The sequence below is a fragment of the Anser anser genome (genome assembly GCF_964211835.1).
Source record: "Anser anser genome assembly, chromosome: 2".
Taxonomy (NCBI): Eukaryota; Metazoa; Chordata; class Aves; order Anseriformes; family Anatidae; genus Anser; species Anser anser.
This window is the reverse complement of record NC_139721.1, coordinates 148,802,583-148,820,315: the sequence shown is the minus strand read 5'-3', so window position 1 is coordinate 148,820,315 and position 17,733 is coordinate 148,802,583. Positions and strand designations below refer to the sequence as shown.

The 17,733-nt window shown below is 42.0% G+C and overlaps 1 protein-coding gene across 1 annotated transcript in view; it reads right to left on the bottom strand.

Moving 5' to 3' along the window:
* The window catches only part of GJD4 (gap junction protein delta 4), a 365,179-nt gene that overhangs the window by 334,900 nt on the left and 12,546 nt on the right, over nt 1-17,733 (bottom strand). Inside the window, exons 2-3 of the mRNA XM_083827358.1 lie at nt 14,997-16,368; nt 6,013-11,815 (exon numbers count right to left, since the gene is read on the bottom strand). Of these exons, the coding sequence (XP_083683484.1) occupies nt 10,626-11,815; nt 14,997-15,060 (1,254 nt within the window). The 5' untranslated portion in view covers nt 15,061-16,368 and the 3' untranslated portion in view covers nt 6,013-10,625. Of the gene's footprint in view, nt 11,816-14,996; nt 16,369-17,733 lie in introns of the transcript that reaches the window.

Here is a 17,733-nt window from a genome sequence, read left to right as displayed (position 1 = left end):
GCAAAATGCTTTCTTTGGCTTTCTGACCAAATGTAGGGTGGCAATAAAATTAAATCTGACTTTTTGGAAGGGGAGGGAGCGTTTGCCATCCAGCTACGGGCCCTGCAGCTCTGGTACGTCCCGTGCTCCTGTACATTGCTGCCATCTGGAGCTACAGCCTCACCGCGCCGCAGAGCAGGCAGAGCAGCCGCCCTGCCGAGAGCAGCTCTGCTTTCTTTCCCCAGACCTGCTGGCCACAACACACATTTGCAGTTGTGATTTTTTAAGTTGAAATTATATATATATATATATTTTGCTAAACTCTAGGGAAGCGGTATTTTGGCTGTAGCAATTAGGAAAACCACAGTTTTCCAGGATATAGGGCAGGGCATTAGGAACAGTCAGATCAGGAAACCACGGAGACCCACAAGGAGCTTCATTGCTGCCATCCTCTAGCTCATTAGTGTACAAGAATTGTGTGTGTTGTTTTTAGCAGCTAAAGAGTTATTTATGGCTTCTATGTTCTCAAGCCAAAGTGAGTGAGGGGTGCAACCAGGGCAAACGCATCAGAGCAATGCAAATCACTGACAAGGCATCATGAATGCAAGCTGAGCAGAATTTAAATACAATCCATGAATGAGAGGAAAGATTTGCATGAAGGAAAGAATCATTAGAATCTGATTTAACAAGCAGTATATAAAATGGGCCTTTGCAGCTTAAAATGAAGCAAAGCACATTCACGTTATACATTCTTAATGAAAAAAAAAATAAAAAGGAAAATCACAAAAAAACTAATTTATTAGTAGAGCTTGGAATGGAAATGGTTTTCACAGAATACCTTTAGATCCCGATTCAGAAACTTGTGCTTGATTGCTTTCTTGAATAGAAGTGGATCATAAGCATGTAGGGTGGTAAGGACTATTTAAGTGCATGCCAAAGTCCTATTGATTTCAGTGAGATTTTATAAGATGCTTAAAATGAATGTACGCCTAAATGTTTTCCTGAACTTTTTTGAATTAGGGTTTAACTCATAAATTTACACAGTGTTTTCAAATGCAGTTCCTTTTGGGAAAATAGGATAAATGAGAACTAAATATTTATTTATTTATTTATGCATGCATGTCATAAAATAATTTAATGAAGAATTATTCAGGGTAGAATTTCCTGTAAGTTTCAAAAGCCAATAGTGAAAAATCTGTGGAAGACGAAAGTGATTAACATTCACTGAGCAACTTTCGTAGATCTTGTATGGGTTTTATCCCAACTAAATTATGGAAGATTTTTGATATAAGGTATTATATAGGTAATGGCAGTCTCTTGGAAAAGGATATGTTATTTTGCATTAAGTGATATTATATTCTGTCTTTGAGAAAGGTAAGAGAAATTGCTTTTAAGACACTTCTGCTGTTTATCATTTCCAGTCAGTGGTCACAAACACTGGGCAGAACAAACTTTAATGTAATGCCTCCTATAATGCAGTGTGTTTACCTCTAAATATCTTGTCTTTTGATGCAGTGACTGAGTTGGCAGGTTCTGATGTGCTGTTCTCCTGATAATATATTTCTGTCAACACTGGACAATCTTTTAGTTTTTATTTAAGTGTTAGTTGAGCTGTGTAATTATATCTCTTAGCATAGAGCTGTAGAGCTACGGTGCTTCTTTTTATGCAACTATGGTTTCTCTCAAGTAAGTTATTAGCAATAATACACACAAAAATTACAAGAACTCAGTCTGCCAATCTGTGTCAATGTTGACTGTACTTGTGTAAGTTAGACTTTGTGTCAATTTTGTTCTGGCATTTTGTAAGACTTCAGAGTTTTGCAGAGGAGATTTTCAATATGTCCTTTTGAAATCTATGAAACATATGACCACTATGTTTTTGTTTTTCTGCTCTTTTCCTAAAAAAATCTGCTATGAAAATGTTTGACAAATGATATTTGAGCTCCAAGCAATGCTATTCTCCTGAGTTTGCTTTCTCCATCTCTTTGGCTGAGCAAAAACAATATCCCATTTGATGAAAGGTAGCATTCTCTACAGTAACATTTCTCCAGCTGTGATCGTTGCTTAAACATTTCTTGGTATTTTCACATTTTCTGTTTTTCTTTATTTTTTTCCCCTGCTAGCACGATGCTTGGTGAAGGCTGGGGGTTCAGCTCAAGAGTAGTATACCTAAATGCAGGTAGATATCTAAATGTTTTTGTTGTTGTTGTTTTTAAATGTAAGCTATTACCTAAGCTCCTGTTGCAGTTAATAGTGTCAGTAACATAGCTGGTGGTTCCTGGAAAGTGAGTCAGCTCCCTCTAAAGTAAACCTGTGGGTCTTAACCCAGTTGCCCTAACAGAGCCACCCAGTGTTATTTGAGTCCTGGAGACTCCTGTCCACCATCTACCTGCCTCTCCAAAACACCATGGGTCTCCCATAATTTTCTTTCACGTCTGAAAACCCCAGTTACCCTATGGTAGCTCCAGTAAGGTAGGATACCTTTTTGTGGGCAACTGATTGGAGCTGGTTGTTGGCTGAATGACAGTCCAGGAAGGGATTTGACCAGACCTCTGAGATCAGTGGGAGTTGGACACCTACCTCAGGGGTAGGCCATGAAGTATAGGTGCCTTCGTCTTGAGCTGAGCCCCACTGAGACAGTCTGACGAATCTTTTCATCAGTCACAACTCTGTTGCAAGATTTCGGCATTTTCTCAGTGGTATATCTTTTAATTGCTGTTTCCTCAAGTTTTACACTTTTATTTCTGGGCTCTGTCATGTCTTTGTACAAGCTGGTACAACCTCTAGTTCTGATTTTTCAATAGGGAGGTATTTTCTCAGCCAGTGGTCTGTCAGCTTTGACCCTCTTAAAAGTACTCTGCACATCATCTGCTAAGGATTTGGGAGGGGTTTTTCTTGATGGGACTTTTGATTGATAATCATAATTTATTTGATATAATCATAATTTATTTAAAATGTCTTATTTTAGTAGCACCTCTTTTGGCAGCCCCCTTATCTGTAATGGTACCCATGTACTTTTTTCTGTCTCGTTGCAATATATTCACTTCTCTGTTTCTTCTTTTGTATTTTAAATTTTGTTTTGATGCTGCTTCATTTCCTGGCAACATTTTTAGGGAGGCTACTGTTTACTTTGTCTTGTTTCTTTTCTTCAGCTTCCTTCATTTATCCCGACTGTAGGTTGGCTTAATGTGCTTCACAGTGTAACTTTAAACCATGCAAGTTCCATCAGTTCCTCTAGAGAGCAGCAAATATGTTCAAATAAAATATTAACGTGATTCAACCTCATGTTCCCTGAAACACTGATGATCTTTATTCACTGAGCTAGCTAAGTATTGATAAAGAGCAAACAGCTATGAGGAATGGAGCTGTGAGGAATGGAGGTCCTGTACCCAAGTGTGGCATTTTTAAGCACTGCCTGCGAACAGTCCTAGCACTTATTTTGGATGTAGCCCTCTCCCCTAAAAGTCCTGCTTGAGCCTAACCCCTGCTCACCAACATCTTATGGCACGGGGGAGAAGGAAAGCGAGGCAGGAGCAGCCTGGGCTGGGGACCAGACTCGGATGCCCGCCAGATCTGTGGGCATCGTGTCCTTACTTACACAACACTGTGAGCCAGGAGGAAGCACTCAGTTCCCAGAAAACACCCACATGTTCCCTGTTCCTCGTGGCCATCAGTAGGTGTCTGACAGATGGCGGTCTGTCTCCGGGTGTGCACAAGGGTTTAAGGGAACTTGGCATCTGACAGCAAGCCGCAGATTTATTTTTTTTTTTTTAATGAAAAATAGTCAAAGTAATGAAAAGTCTTCCCAGCTGTAGACCTCTACAGACTAACACCACCATGTGTTTGGCCCTAAATAACACATAAATCTTTAAAAGAAGGACAAAGCCCGCTTTGTTCTTTAAGATCGGTCTCCAAAGCAAGATTGACAGCTGCCTGCCTAAGCACTTGGACGGCTGACACAGAAGTAACAGCAAAGTGAACTCGTTCTAATTGGAAAACCCATGAAAAACTGCTTTCAGAATTCTCTCATGTTTGCAGGGCTGTTTTTGGTAGGGTTTTGTGATAATAATGTTTCTTGGCCTGTGCTCGACTTTGTGCAGACTGTCTAAAGCAGCTTTTGCAAAGGTTTTTCTCTCAGATATAAGCCCGGCCAACTGAGCTAACATAAGTCACCCCAGATCTCCAGGAGGCCTATAAGCACAAGCAGAGCAACCTTCCCTCACAGTTTGCTGTGAACCAAACTAAGTTTCACCACCAATCCTGGTGACATTCACTTCCAATTAACAGATACCGAGGTATAAAATAACAGCCTGAGCTCTGTTAAATGCAAAGGGTGCCAAGAGACAGCATGGGACGGACAGAAAACATAGTGTAAGAGCTACTGCCAAGAACACAGCAAAGCAAGGTGCTAAAATCCCTTCTGGAAAATGGACTTAGCACGGATCGAAGCATGATGACAAAGGCCTGGGACAAAGCTGGAGGGGCTGGATGAGCCAGGAGGTGGGTAAGGCGTATGTGCATCTTCTCTTGATTGCCTCAGGGACACTCACTTCAGCCCAGCACGCTCACATAACATGGGGAAAGAGAGGTCAAGTCAGAGGGGAATGGCAGCAAGAGAGAATGCTCTGCATGCAGCTAAAGACCATGCTTATCGTCAGATTTTCCCTATTCCTTGGGTGATCGGCCTCTTTCATAACAGCTTCTCTGGGCAACCTGTGCCAGTGCCTCACCACCCTCTGAGTGAAGAATTTCTCCCTAATATCTAATACCTACCTACCCTCTTTTACTTTAAAGCCATTAATTCTTGTCCTGTCACTACACCCCCTGACAAAGAATCCCTCCCCAGCTTTCCTGTAGCCCCCTTTTAGCTACTGGAAGGCCACTGTAAGGTCTCCCCGGAGCCTTCTCTGCTCCAGGCTGAACAACCCTAGCTCCCTCAGCCTGTCTTTGCGGAAGAGGTGCTCCAGCCCTCTGATCATCCTCATGGCCCTCCTCTGGACCCATTCTAATCTGCTGTCATTTTCACTCAGTTAATCGTCCATCACTGAAAACTTTTCAAAGCTAATCCAGTACTCAAAGTGTTACCTGCAGAACCTGCATTAGACACAGCTCTCTGTCTTCCAACATGTCTGTGTTGTGCGTGGCACAGGATCAGAAAACAGCCCTTTGAGTGAGCACCGTATGTGGACTCCCATAATTAAATCATAGCTGTGGAGATGGCCTGGGACATCCCACTTGTCAACACCAAATCTAAGAAAACAGAAATAGGAGAAGGAAAGGCAAAAGCTAGTAAGATTGTGATAGCAATGTAGATGCCAGATAATTGCAACATTGATGCCAGATAATATAAAGTGCAAAGATACCAAACTTTTTGATCAAATTTCTGTCTTGCTAAACTAATTTTTGAGAATTGTCATCACTGTGTACCACAGGCCAAGAGTTCATGCTATGACTTTGAACAAAGACCATCAAATTTACAGAATATTTTAGCAACTCAATTACAATGTAAAAGCATTACATTGTGAAATTACTTCCCTATCAGTTGAACATCAGGCTATTAAAAGCAGTACAAAAGACAGAAGTTAAAGAGCAGCCTTTCAACTACTCAACTTTCTTAATTTTGGAGATGCATTTTTTTACTATCTTAAAATATTACAAGCAGTAATAATTTATCTGTTCTTCATTGTAATCATGACATTAAAATAAAATAATGTGCAATTAATATCCTCTATAATGAGCCCTTCTAGAAAGATAATCACTGGAATAACGATGTATCACAAAAGGGCAGATAATTTTAATAACTTGAAAGAATACACTAAGGATCTCTACATTGTTAATTTCCGATTTAATACTTATCATGGTCTGAACTAAGAGATTCATGGAGAACAACTGCTGACAACGGGAAATTATGCATTCCCTAGACACCTGTCTACAGTGTATTTCACAAGAGAATAGAGTCACAGCTTTCCACTATGTTGGTGACTATAAATCAAAGTGACCCAACCTACAGTGTGAAGAAAGAGAAGAAAGTGATTATAGCTGATTGAAACTTAGGGTTTGGCTTTTATTTTGGTATTAAAACATAGTCCGAACTAAAACAAAACAAAACATTGAAAAAATACCTTTCATGAAAAGTTTTTAACAGCCTATCTTATTTAATGTTGAGAAATAGAACTGGTGGGTTTTTTGTTTGTTTTTGGTTGGTTAGTTCATTGTTTTAATCGTGGTGATACTCAGAAACTCATGCTCATACTGCAGAAACTCCCAGGGATATTTGATTTTGCTGTATGCAAAAGATGGAAATTGCTGGTCTTCAACATCCTGCAAGATATTTATTTAACATGAGAAGTGCTATCATACAGTCAAGGATACTAAGAGAACAGAATGGTTTTAGGTTTTTTATAATTCTCCAATGAAAATTTTATTTCCATGTGGAAACTATTTCATTACAGATTTCCTGACCTGTTCCAAGTCTTATTTCCTTTTTGTATAGTCCTTTGTTGGGTAATACAAGACATGATGAGCACCATACATAGCTTACATATAGTTCCATAAACCCATCACAGTGTGCAACTAATACCTGCCCTGCAGCTCTGGCAGCCCTGTCTGAATGCAAGATAAAGCTTCCTGAGGGCAGTGTTAGGAGTATTGTGTCATCAAGCAGAAATGCTTTTTTTTTTTCTGGAGTGGCTGGGTAAAGAAAAGATATAAAGAAATGCTGGCAAACTTAACAAGTAGCTTTCGCAACATTATTCTGAGTACAAAGAATGTTCTGGAAGGACTCACAAGATCAATTCACAAGTTAAAAAAAAATACATCTTTGCTTACACAGAATAAAATGTTGTTACTTCCTTGCTCCACATCTATTACATCTTTTACTCACTTTTTTAGGACATGCAGATATATTCATAGCACCTTAACATTCAGTGATACCGAATATAAGAAGAAATTAGGATGGATCCTCTTAGTTTCTTCTTTCAAACAGATCTTCTGTCCTGTTTCCTCCTCCCCATTGTGGATGCCCCTACCAGCAATGGCATCTAACTTGCTTGAGCCAGGGAAGCTCAGAATAATACAAACATTTCTGCACATCTTCCCTTCATCTCCCATGCTAGTCAACCCAGCCTGTAAAACCACGTCTTTGTAATTTAATAAATATGACTTGGAAATAGTTATTAGGAGATTCAGAGACATTCCCTAAAGAGCAGGTTGTTGATGCCAGAAATGTCTATTCCCTCTCATATCATACAAATCGTGCTGGTTTAGTAGGCACTTTTTACAAACGCGCTGTGTATTGCACTGACCCCGGATTATGAGTCGAAGGGTGCGGGAGCAGCCAGGTCTGCAGCTGAGTGGCACAAACAAGGCCGCAGTCTCACGCAGAAACCACAAGCACAGTAAGGAAGAAGCTCACTCATTTCACTTTCCACTTCTGACACAAAGAGGATCTTCTTGATTGGAAATGAGACTCCTTAGTGATTAAAAGATGTCTAGCTAAAGACACAAATAAGCAAATTGTGTCCAGCCACAGCGCATTTATTATTTATCCCATCCTATTTATATTTCACATTGAGGGATGTACACGACAGACTGAACTCACATTTGTTCCTTGCATTCCTTCTCACAGCTGAGAAGAGGCAGTGAATCATAACAGGTTTCATTGTTGCAGTGTTTTGTCATGGTATGGGTAATCAGCACAGACCCCATTACAGAGGCTTTGGAGGATGAGGAATTTAAATATTTTATGGTTTTCTGCCTATGATAAATTTAATAATTAATGCTGCTCCTGTCCTGGAAATGACAAAACATACAGCAAGCACACACGATAAAAGAAACAAATACAGCTAATAAAGAGAAAAACATTACTTAGAAGGTAGCAATTAAAAACTTCTGTAGCATACCTAAGGATCCCAAACTACTTTACAAAAGTAAATTCTGCCTCCAGGCCCAAAGAGTACCTCTGCTTCCTGATTTCTGAGGGGAAGCAGAAGATGAGGGATAATTAAGTGCCAGTCTTTACCTCATATATGTGAGAAATGATACCCAGACATTATGAGCCACACTATCCCAAAGACGTCTGTACCCACAGGAGAGAAAAGGAAGAATGTGAAGGCTGTTTTCCCTTGATGTGCTGCAGCGAGGAGCCAGCTATTAAGCCATTACAGAAACTTGTTATACTGCAGAGCAAAGGCAAGGCTGGATCGGTGCCTGTTTTCCCTTTGCATGGGTCTAAATGGAGTGGGAGCTACTTCAGCTCCAGGCTGTGCCTACAACACCAGCTCGTGCCACCCCCTGAGCAGCCCTGTGTCACGGGCACTGCAAGCAGTACATTCCTCTGGGCGCACACTCCTCCACATCCACTCCCACTGATGATCTGCAGGTGTATGCAACCTTCAGCCCCCGCTGACGGGTAGGTATAAGAAAATTCAGCTCACACACTGCTCTGCTTCACTGCTGGACCACGCTTATGTAAATGCAGGAGAATTAACATTGAAGGCAAGCACAAAGCATGACAATAATAAAATCTGTGATTCACTTCATTTAGACACGTCTTCAAGTGATTAGTGTCTGTCAAACAAAGGAGGTGAGTACTTCTGCATAGCTATGGCTGCTTTATCCTTCTCTTGGGTTAGAAATCATCTTCCCTAAGCCCAGGTCTGAGATATTCACATTGTGGTTGAAATAGGTACATCTAGAAAGCGACTCACCGTAACTGAAGAGGTGCCTTGAACAGGTCAGATGAATCATTCTCCCTACTGAAACAGGGAGCTTAGTGTGACTATTTCAGATTAATACATAACGCTTTGTAGACATGTCATCCGCACTCACGCATAGTGTAAGACGTATATGTAAGACGTAGCACATCTGCACTCACGCACAGTAAATAGTGCCAGGGCATGGGCACTAGAGCTTGGTCCCCTGCACCACCAAGCTGTTAGAGCACCCCCTGAAACCCTGCTGGCCCACACCTCCTCATCATCTCCTGGGCAATTCTTCAGCTTATCACCAATCCCGACAGCGAGCGTGGGTGCAGCCACCCTGTTTTGCAGGCTAATGGAGCTGAGTAACACAGACATGGTCAGACTGTGCCAGTTGACCTCTGGGCTAGAGAAAGGTACTGTCACTGTACTGCTAACTGTGGTGGTTTTACCCAGCTGGGCAGCTGAGCCCCACCACAACCGCTCTCTCACTCCCCCTCCTCAAAGGGAAAGGGGCAGAAAATATGATGAAATGGGCTTAAGGGTTGACGTAAGAACAGGGAGATCCCTCAACAATCATTGACACGGGCAAAACAGACTCAGCAAGGGAGATCAATTAAATTTATCACCTATTACTAACAAGCTAGAGTTGTGAGAAACTAAAAATAAATAAATAAAACACCTTCCCCCCATACACCCTCTTTTTCCTTCTCCTCCTGAGCAGCGCAGGGGAACGGGGCATGGTGCCTGTGGTCAGTCCCTGATGCTTCGTCTCTGCCGCTCCTTCACAGTCGCTCTCTGCCCCTGCTCCACGTGGGATTCCTCCCACAGGATGCCGTCCTTCCCGAACTGCTCCTGCGGGGGCTCCTCTCCACGGGCTGCAGCTCCGGCCCGGGGCCTGCTCCTGCGGGGGCTCTCCATGGGCCGCAGCCTCCTCCAGGCCACATCCACCTGCTCCACCGGGGGCTCCTCCACGGGCTGCAGCGTGGAGATCTGCTCCGTGTGGGACCCATGGGCTGCAGGGGGACAGCCTGCTCCACCAGGGGCCTCTCCACAGGCCGCAGGGGAACTTGTGCTGCGTGCCTGGAGCACCTCCTGGCCTCCTGCTGCACTCACCTTGGGGGCTGCAGGGCTGCTTCTCACTCCTCACAATCCCAGCTGCTGTTGTGCAGTAGCTTTTTCCCTTTCTTAAATCTGCTCTCACAGAGACTCAAACATCACTGCTTATTGGCTTGGCTGTGGCCAGGGTCGGGTCCCTTTGGAGCCAGCTGAAACTGGCCCTTATCTAACATGGGCAGCTGCTGGACTCCTCTCACAGAGGCCCCCTCCTGCAGGCCCCCCCCCTACCAAAACCTTGCCACGTAAACCCAATACACTAAGTAGTGGAGGTGTACTCTTCAGTCCCAAAAGATCCATAAGATCCACACTTTCTTTACACATTAACACTTTGCTACAAAACATTTATTTATATTTTTCACCATCTACCCTTGCCTGAATGTCCTTTCTTAGAGTGGGCTTAGAGAGTTTAATATGAGGAGATAAATTAACCTTCTGACAGTAGATAATGTACAACTGTGTTTAAAAGTCACACCTTCCTTAAGTTCAATCTTTTGCAATAAAACTAGGTTAGAGCAAACAAGTATGCACATGTACTCCTGGCAAAACAGGTGAGTCACATCAGTGACAGTCCACAGCTTTTTAGAGTCACTTACACCCAGAAAAGGATAAATATGTTACATTTTCCAAAAAGCAGTTCCATTAATGTAATATCCTTCAAAATCTTATCCACCATTTTGCCTCTTTTCCTTCAGCTAGCCAAACACAGCAAAGCAGCATGTCTCTGCAACATAACTTCAGCAAAGGGATCCAGCTGAAACTACCCAAAAATTCCTTAGGGTCACAGTGATGTGTCCTGCCAGGCTCATTGTGTAGTGGTCTCTCAGAATTTTATACCCATTCTGACTTTTTTGATCTCAAGCAACTAGTACTACTATAATTTGATTGTGCATCAGGATTCTTTAGCTCAGCTGAAGTGTAGTATCCTAAAAGCTTGCTCTGAACTACAGAGGAGGAAACTCCAAGGTGAGACTTGATCTGAGGTCTCAAAGTCAGGGCAGTATCTTTAATGAAACCTTGCTGGAGCCCTGGTAGCACCTGCTGGCATGTAGTTCCTTCTTGGTCACCAGCACCCAATGGTTCTTCAATATTATCTTGCTTAACATCAAGATCTCCTGACATACAGGGCTTGTTGCTGTTGCTGTTAAGGTTAGTGCTGGCAGTTTGCTGAGAGACCCCTTCAGGATGAATAATAGTCTCCTCTTCCTCTTCAGAGAGAAGTGAGCAGGAGCCATCACTGGTCTGGCTGCCATTTGATGCTGGACAATCTTGATTTGGAGGTGGGGATTTTGGGCTGCCATGCTGTCCTAGGGAAAGATTTACAGTGCCCTCACCCTCTGCATGGAGGTTTGCCAGCAGATCATTCTTTTCGTTTCTTGCTGTCATTCTCCGGAGGGCACAGACAAGGTCAGCAAGGCTGAGCAGAAAGGACAGACTGGTGACACCCCAGATGAAAACCATCATGATGGACTTCTCAGTGGGCCGGGAGATATAACAATCAACTGTACTTGTACAAGGTGAATGGTAGCAGGAAAAGCGCTCAGGAACAAAGAATCCAAAAAGGTAATATTGAGCAGCTGCAAAGGCAGCCTCAATTAGTGTCCTAAAAAAGAGATGAACAGTGTATGCCCCAGAAAAACTGAGGACACTTAGGTTCTCTGCATCACAGTCTAATCTATTGACTAGAGCACTTCTACAAAGTTTCTTCAGGTCTTTGTGACTGGATGAATCCTTATTGCCTCTGCATCTGTACACCAAACAGTGCATTCTTACAATGTACGTAGCTACCTTGTGCAAAACATAAATGCTGAATGCAGCATAAGGTAGCAGGATAGACACAGTCTGAATGAGCCAGAACCTGAAGTGAGATATGGGAGCAAACAAGTCATAGCAAACGTTGGAGCATCCTGGTTGCAGGGTGTTGCAGATGAAGCGCTCCTGCTCATCTTGGTAGAGTGGATAGCCTGCTAACACAACCACTGCCATTCGCAGCAGAATTATCAACATTAGCCAGATCTTTCCTAGAAGAGAACCAAAGAAGGAGTCAGAGCACTGAGAGAGGAGAAAAGGCAGATAATGTAGTGAGGCTCTCTCTGTATACAAAGCATTTGAAGAAATACCTCTGTAATCAGTTTCCTCTTGAAAAAGCACCTCCTTGGCTTTGTTTTGACTAGGACTGAAACTTGTGTGAATATGTGTTAGCTAGCATATTCCATAACTTTCACCTAGACTTGAGAGTGTAGGAGTTTGACATGCAATAAAACAAACCAAGTGAAACCTCAGACTAATGAAAACACTCTGAACTTATACAAATCCATTAGAAAAAAGAAAATGAGTGAATAATTCCATTTCTCTTACAGTTCTTACTTACCGTTGGTTTCATATTCCTACACCTGGATTTTGTCCTATTTCAATATAGATCAGCTAACACAGCATGAAACTCTTCAAAATACAAAAGATTGTTTCATGAAGTAGCATTTTTTCTTTGTCTTGGCTGCAAAATTATATATATAGTTTACTACTGCCGACAAAATCTCTCTGCTGTGTCTAGACTGATACTTACTCATGAGCTAGTTAAGGTGCTACTAGAAAACTTATTTAAAATGTACTATGAATGTAAATTTGTGTGTGCACATGTACCCCAGTCATTTCTCTCTAATACTTTTTCAGTTGCCTCATTTTCATCCTATCTCCTTCTTCCGTGACCTTGGCATGCTGCCTCTCTCCCTTCAGCTCCCTCCTGTCTTACCACCAACACCGAGTGAAGCCTTACAGGTCTGGCATTTCCATATGCTGATTACTTTTATTTGTCTTTTCCTCAGTTCCTTCATATGGTTGTATTAGGTAAGGCTTGGTCTCATCCACTTCAGTGGGAAAGATCAAGATTTAACCTTATTCCATCACACCAACAGCAGTGAAATATCAGGCATTCCTACCCTGCATATCATATCTTTTGAATGAGACTTCATTGTTCATGACAGTTCCATGGAGGATATTTGCATGGGGAAGGTTTTAGATAAAAGTTTTTTCGTAAAGTTATACAAATTGCTATATTACTGACAAAGCTATTTAGTAAAAAGATTTTTTTTTCTGGGCAGGATAGAAAAGTCTGAAAATAAACTGTAATATTGCCAAAAACTAAAAATATATTTTGTACAAGCACATGGAAAAATTTAACATCTGAAGTAAAATTTAGTGTTTGAATTTCTCAAGCTTCCATTTGAGTCCTGTCAGTGTTTCCTTATGGGGTTTTGAAAAATTCATTTAATTTATTAATCACCTGCTTTAGTTTCAAGTATTAAAAAAAAAAAAAAAGAAAAAAAAAGAAAAAGAAAAAAAGGGAAAAGAAGGAAGAAAAAATCAAAAATCAAAAAGAAAGAAGAAAGAAAAAGAAAAAAAAAAGAAAACAACACACACCTAGGAGCAAAAAGGACAAAAAAAAAAACCACAGAAAAGAGTGATGAGATTAATTCTGTACTTTAAGGAGCAGTTAAGAAAGTGGTTTTAACCATAGATAAATAAATGGCAAGACTCAGTGACGAAGCAGAAGCGTGCTATATGCAGTTAATCACTGAGAAATGCACTGAAAACCTCAGGTCATTAATAGTGACTGTACATCTCACATGCACACAACGTCTTAAAGGCAATCCGTTGAAGAGAACTGATACGCATTCTGATGGTGTTTTTAAAATCTAGATCCAAAAACATTTTTTCTATAAAATGTAGTGTTATTTACAGGTATTGTCTTGAACAACATTCTTTTCTACTTCCCATAAAGCTGTTTCCTTGTAGTTGGTAAGAATCTTAAACTTTCAAATATTTCTGCAACACATATCTGTTAGTGTATTGAGCATGCGATTTGAATGTCCCACGTAAACCATTTGTGGCTAATGGACAGATTATGGGACTGGATCAGTAAAGCTGCACTCTGAAGTGCAAAAACTTCAATAGGAAAAATGTAAGGATATATAGACTATATGAGGTATCATCATAGAAAGCTGCTGCTCCTGGCAAAATAAAGTATTATCTAAATAAATCAAGATCTTCCTATTCCATCTTTAATCACCTGAACTTTAGTGATGGTTTTTTTTTTTTCCCCTGTATTTTCAGCTTCTTGTGTTTTGATATGCAGGCTGTGCTGCTGCCCTCTTTTTGACAGTGTTGGTCGATAGAAAGCACCAGCTGTACGGAATCAGTCATCTTTAGAAAGCGATGCCTCATACTTAGGTAACATATTTTCCCTGTGAGGACCTCAAAGTGTTTGAAGCACATTAGTTAATTAAGCTCAAAATACTACATGCTATTTCACCATCAATTTTTAATTAGATCATGTACAATAGGGAGTGCTGCTTAAAAAAATCAATGGCTCCTTAGGAAGTAGTTTAGTACGACACACATTTTATCGAGATCCCCTCTGTGCACCACTGTCTTTAACGACTCAGCCCCTCATTACCCGTGCTACAACAAGCCCCTGCGGCCGAGCTGGGTGCTCCCTGCAGCGCCCAGCACAAACTACAGCACCTGCCCGCGGCCGGAGCAAAGGGGCTTTGAAAGGCCCTAAAAAGTCTTTCTTTGGCTCGCATTTTGCTCCAAGCAGCCTACGAAAGAGGAAGAGTGTCTTATTTAAATAAGAAGAGGAAAAAAGAAACACTCAGACCACTTTGCTGAGGAAAAAATAAACTGATTTTGTTGTTGCTTTCGTTTGTTTTAAATGCATATGAACTTTGTTCAATTATAAAATTAAAGAACAAAAAGCAATGGTAATTAACCACAAACAAATGTCTTCTTGCTAAAGAGAGTTTTTTTCCTTCTTTAAATATTTTGGTCCATTGGTGAAGCTACCGCATACTGTTGGCTGTATGTGATATACATGAAGTATTGTTTCTGTGTGTTTTCACCATGATCCATACAGCAGCCCATAACAGAGGTGATTCAAAGCTCAGGCACTGACATCCAAATTTGAAAACCATGCCAGAATTTTTTCATAAAGTTCAGAAAATATCCGTCAGAGAGGAAGCAGGAAGCTATTTAACAAGAAAAGAAATACACTAACCACTTTTAAATCACATGTCTAAACAATAACTTCTTATTTAAAGGTTACAAAGGGATAGTTAGAAATGAAATGGAACTATCAGTAGAACATTTGTGTGGTTTTGGGACAGGAGCAGTGAAACAAAGAGCAGAGCTTTGTAAAGTACTTACCTACAATTGTCACGTTATAGTTGAGAGTGACAATCAAAAATCCCAGCGAGTCCCAGCGCTCCATGTTCGACCAGGTTCACAGCGCTGCCAGCTCCTGATGTCTTTACAGGTTTGGCATTTCCCAAGTAGGTTAGACCTAGACGGGGAAGAAAGAAAAAAGAAATATTTGGTAAGGGTCACAGATGACAACTAGAACCCCAGCTACAACAACGTTACTATTGCTGGATTATTTTGATTTGAACAGGACTGTTAGCTCTGGATACGGGAACAAAGCTTCCAAAGGGTTTAAATTTGTCTTGCAAAAGCTCTAGCTGCTCAGATTCCTCTGCTCTTACCTCTTTCGTGGATCCTCTGTCTGGACAACTGCAAGCAGACAAGCAACAACAGGAGGGATCTCTGCCATTGTAGACTATTCTTACCCTCCCAGGGCATACCAGCCTCCTGGCATTGCTGAGATATTTCAGTGGTGAAAGACAAGGAGAGGGGAGAGAGGGAAGAAAAGCATGGACCAGGAATTAACAGAAGCTTCTCTGTTTCCCCAGGAGAAGCAAAGATGAATAAAGGGACAGAAAAGGGACACAAAAGAGTAAGCATCCCTGTATTTGAAAGACACTGCCAGTTTAGCAGCCGCTCACTGGGAGCTATTCCATTGCAATTTCTCAAAGCAATTTTATTTCTAAAACACAACCTCCCTGACAGGACACCGTGGCCTTGTCAATCACTGCCACGCTGAAAAGTCCCCTGCATGCTGAGCCAGCCCATGGGCTGAGCCTCCCCGCAGGCGTGATGAGAAACGGGGAAAGCCCTTACAAAAAAGCAGGTGGGGAAGTGGTATCAGTACTTTCTCCCTCAGCTGCTTGGTACCCAGGGCATCACACGGCTGACAGCAGGGCTGGTGGCTCCATAACTGCTCGGTGCCCCTGCACAGCCTGCCCTTGGCACCCAGGGAAAACCACGGGTGCAAATAACCCGCCAAGCCTTTTGTTCCTCACCCCCACCGTACCACGCTGCCTTGGGAAAACAATCTGCTTTCCACCCACTGCTCAGCTCCTTACGTGGTGTTGTGTGCAGTCTGACCTTTCTAGTCTGTGTTGTAATAGAGACAAACATAATATGGGCACTTGTTGTCAGCAAATCTTACCAGTAACTAGAAAAACAGCAGAAAAGAAGAGTTTTTGTGTGATACAGCAAGGGAGAAAAGTGATGTCATGACAACCGGAGACCTCAGGGCAGTCTGGGCTTCTTGCTGCAGCCCTGCTCACGTCCTTCAGCCCATGGCTCTGCTCCCTAGGGGGGCAAGGTGATCCTGCCATCATGAGGTGCTGATAGCCAGCTGTGACTGGGCAGAGTTTTATGACTGTGTGTGTCTTGCCTGGAAAAAAGGTAAATAATCATTTAATAAAGTACAACACAACCGCACAGACTTTTCTCCTCAGCTCTCTGATCCCAAAGCGTGCAATGCCACAGCAGAACACACTGAGCATCCTTTCTGTAGCGAACCCCATCCCACGCAAACCCTAAAAGTGGAGTTTGAAAGGATGGCACTTAAAAACCCAGTGCAACTCTTTAACTGAATAAAGAGATTTTTAACTGTAGCAGTTAAACAGGAGTTTTCTTTTTTCAGAATTGTTTTTTGTAATGTATTTTCTGAGTAAAACTTCTTCTGTTACTGAACTGTATTTATGGTGTGAGACAATGGTTTTGGCACCATTTCCCCATCCAACACTTTTTTTCAGGGATGTGTATGTGTGAGAAGTATGGGAAGGAAGGAAAGTTGGAGGAAGAGAACACAGAAGAAAAAATGTGCAAATGGAGGAGATATAAATTATGCTGAGATATGAAGGTATTCCTGTTAAACCTCCTTTGTCAAAAATAGTTAATAAAAATAGAGTCAGGAATGTCGAGATGGTGGCAGGGTATGAATGCTCAGCAGCTGCATTCGCACAATAGACTATAAATTGTCCCTGTCAATATTGCCAGTTAAAATATCCTTGCTTGTCATTGCTGTGAGAGACCGCTACCATTTGTGTAAGAGGATAACTGCTAGGGATTTAAGCCCCCAAACTGTTGCCTTCAGGACTACACCAGGCAGCTATAGCTGGTCCCACAGCAGGATCTGCTAAGGTAGGTTGGCCCATTTTCTTTAAAAGGAAAGAAAGCAACATCCCCCTCCAGACTCACCATGCAGCCTAACTTAGGATTGGATTTACGTCAGAAAGTCTAAATTCTATTTTAGTTTTTCCAGGCAACTTTAGCTTTTCTATTTTAGTTTTTCCAGGCAACTTGTATCTGACTTCAGTCCAACACTTCTCCTCTCTGTGGTGTGTTCTCTTTGCAATGCTTTTTCACAATGTTTTTTACAGTCTCTTCCCATGCATGTGGCATCTCTCTCTTAAAAGGGATCAGGATTTTTGTTGCAGCCTCCAGGGGACCACAAGTTAAGGTTTTGGTTTATTAAGGGGTTTCTGGTCAGCTGCAGACTGTGTCAGTCACTGATTTCACTCCAGGAGGGCAGGGAGGTGGAACAAGGAGACCTGGGCCAAGCTGGTCAAAGGAAAAGGGGACATAACCGTAGCTAATGTCAGGGTATGGCTCTCAGAGGCGCTGCAGTGACAAACTTTGCCTTTGAACTCTCACGTGTCAGAAGCCAGTGCCTCTGAGAACTCTGAAAAAGCACCAGGATGCCTGGTGCATCCACCCTGCACCTCCTCCAGCTGTTACTGGAGTATTTGAGCAA